The sequence below is a fragment of the Procambarus clarkii genome, unplaced genomic scaffold (assembly GCF_040958095.1).
Source record: "Procambarus clarkii isolate CNS0578487 unplaced genomic scaffold, FALCON_Pclarkii_2.0 HiC_scaffold_113, whole genome shotgun sequence".
In the NCBI taxonomy this organism is placed as follows: domain Eukaryota; kingdom Metazoa; phylum Arthropoda; class Malacostraca; order Decapoda; family Cambaridae; genus Procambarus; species Procambarus clarkii.
This window is the reverse complement of record NW_027189146.1, coordinates 2,021,476-2,024,014: the sequence shown is the minus strand read 5'-3', so window position 1 is coordinate 2,024,014 and position 2,539 is coordinate 2,021,476. Positions and strand designations below refer to the sequence as shown.

The following is a 2,539-nucleotide window of genomic DNA, read 5'->3' as shown; positions in this document are numbered from 1 at the left end:
TTTTCGGCGCCGGCCATCACAAACCACAGTTGTTCACCATGGCTCGCACCAAGCAGACTGCTCGCAAGTCCACGGGAGGCAAGGCTCCTCGTAAGCAGCTGGCCACCAAGGCAGCACGCAAGTCTGCTCCTGCCACAGGGGGCGTGAAGAAGCCTCACCGTTACAGGCCCGGAACGGTCGCCCTGCGTGAGATCCGTCGTTACCAGAAGAGCACAGAGTTGCTCATCAGGAAACTTCCCTTCCAGCGTCTGGTGCGCGAGATTGCCCAGGACTTCAAGACCGATCTTCGCTTCCAGTCGTCTGCCGTCATGGCTTTACAGGAGGCATCCGAGGCTTACCTGGTCGGTCTCTTCGAGGACACTAACCTCTGTGCCATCCACGCCAAGCGTGTCACCATCATGCCAAAGGACATTCAGCTTGCTCGCCGTATCCGTGGAGAGCGTGCATAAGCTAAAACGACCACCCTAGTATACACCAAACTCGGCCCTTCTCAGGGCCAAAATATCCTTCTAAGGAGATTTCAGACATTCCTAGCATCAGTCATATGAATTAACCTTCATCTATACATATAATAAATAAATAAATACAATAATTTAGGTGTCATACATACACTGTACACGTGATATCAATAAATCAAGTCATTTGTAGTACAACCTGTCCTCTTACAAACAAAACGCCGTCGCTTTTCATTCTTATGCACTGCCAAGGATCCTTCCCCCCCCCCCCCCCCCCCAAAAAAAAAAAAAAAAAAATTGTCATACTGTACTAGAAATAAAAGCAGCTTGTATAAGTGACATACTGTCCTGTCCTGTTTTATTCTGTTTTTGGTCCTCTGGCTTAATCTGTTAAGTTAGGAGATGACATTTTAAATTAACCGTTTTCTTGACATTTTCAAACCTTAAGAGGGTGGCCTGCATAGTAATCCTAATGTGGAACATAACAATGAATCTCTAATCTCTAGAAAAAAGATACCGAGTGTTTATATGTGTGTTGAGAGAGAGAGAGAGAGAGAGAGAGAGAGAGAGAGAGAGAGAGAGAGAGAGAGAGAGAGAGAGAGAGAGAGAGAGAGAGAGAGAGAGAGAGAGAGAGAGAGAGACATGCAGAGACAGAGACAGAGACAGAGACAGACAGACAGACAGACAGACAGAGACTGAGAGAGAGAAACACACACAGACAGTTTCATAAATATTCTCATTTTATAGCTATTTGCTTTCAGTGACAGAGGTTTTTGTTATAATAGTATTGGTGTCTAACACTCACAATCTCTTTAGAAATTAAAGTGTGGCTCCAATGGAGCCGAGTTTGTTGGTTTGAGGCCAAGCCACCACCACAGGGCAGTAAGTAAGCCGTTTACTTGGAGGAGGTGTACTTGGTGACGGCCTTAGTGCCCTCAGAGACGGCGTGCTTGGCCAGTTCTCCGGGCAACAGGAGCCTTACAGCCGTCTGGATCTCCCGACTGGTAATGGTGGAACGCTTGTTGTAGTGGGCCAGGCGAGAAGCCTCGGCGGCGATGCGCTCGAAGATGTCGTTCACGAACGAGTTCATGATCGACATGGCTTTGGAAGAGATACCAGTGTCGGGGTGGACCTGCTTCAGCACTTTGTAGATGTAGATGCTGTAGCTCTCCTTCCTCCTGCGCTTCTTTTTCTTATCGCCCTTGGCAATGGCCTTCTGGGCCTTTCCGGCCTTCTTGGCAGCCTTTCCAGATGCCTTGGGTGGCATGATGATGCTCGTGCTGGCTGGCGTTGCGATACAATAATGAACTTTTGCGCGAGTCGAGCTTTCCTTTTATATCCCGCTCGCGACTCAGCTCAGAGCGGGTCGCGTGGCGGAGCGCGCTGATTGGTCAGTGGCGGACTCCCTTGATCCTGAGCGGGGTATATAACACGAAGCTCGATCTGCGGGCCGGCATAAAACACCACAAACCCACAACAGCAGCAGCAATGTCAGGACGCGGCAAGGGAGGCAAAGTGAAGGGCAAGTCAAAGTCTCGCTCCAGCAGGGCCGGACTTCAGTTCCCCGTGGGCAGAATTCACCGTCTGCTGCGTAAAGGCAACTACGCCGAACGCGTCGGTGCTGGCGCTCCTGTCTACCTGGCAGCCGTCATGGAATACCTCGCTGCCGAAGTTCTGGAGCTCGCCGGTAACGCCGCACGTGACAACAAGAAGACCCGTATCATCCCACGTCACTTGCAGTTGGCCATCCGCAACGACGAAGAACTCAACAAACTTCTGTCTGGCGTAACCATTGCACAGGGAGGTGTTCTTCCAAACATTCAGGCAGTTCTTTTGCCAAAGAAGACAGAGAAGAAGTAAGCACTTCTGCCACCCACCACGACAAATACCATAACCAGGCTCCATCCGGAGCCACACACACTTTAATAGAGAGATTCAAGTAGACAATCAACTTTCAAACATTAATAATAACATTTATATTGATTTCATTTGGAATGTGTACATAACAAACAAACAAACAAAACAAAATTATAGGGGATATTCAGCATCACTTGGAATATTAACCAATCATATAAATCCAATAT

At 48.6% G+C, this 2,539-nt stretch overlaps 1 protein-coding gene across 1 annotated transcript; it reads left to right on the top strand.

Moving 5' to 3' along the window:
* The first annotated feature begins 1,926 nt into the window (after window positions 1-1,926).
* Window positions 1,927-2,380, top strand: LOC138360500 (histone H2A). The gene has a single exon (XM_069320271.1). It carries the CDS (start codon window positions 1,944-1,946, stop codon window positions 2,313-2,315), a length of 372 nt encoding a protein of 123 aa, XP_069176372.1. The 5' UTR covers window positions 1,927-1,943; the 3' UTR covers window positions 2,316-2,380.
* The last annotated feature ends 159 nt before the right edge of the window (window positions 2,381-2,539 follow it).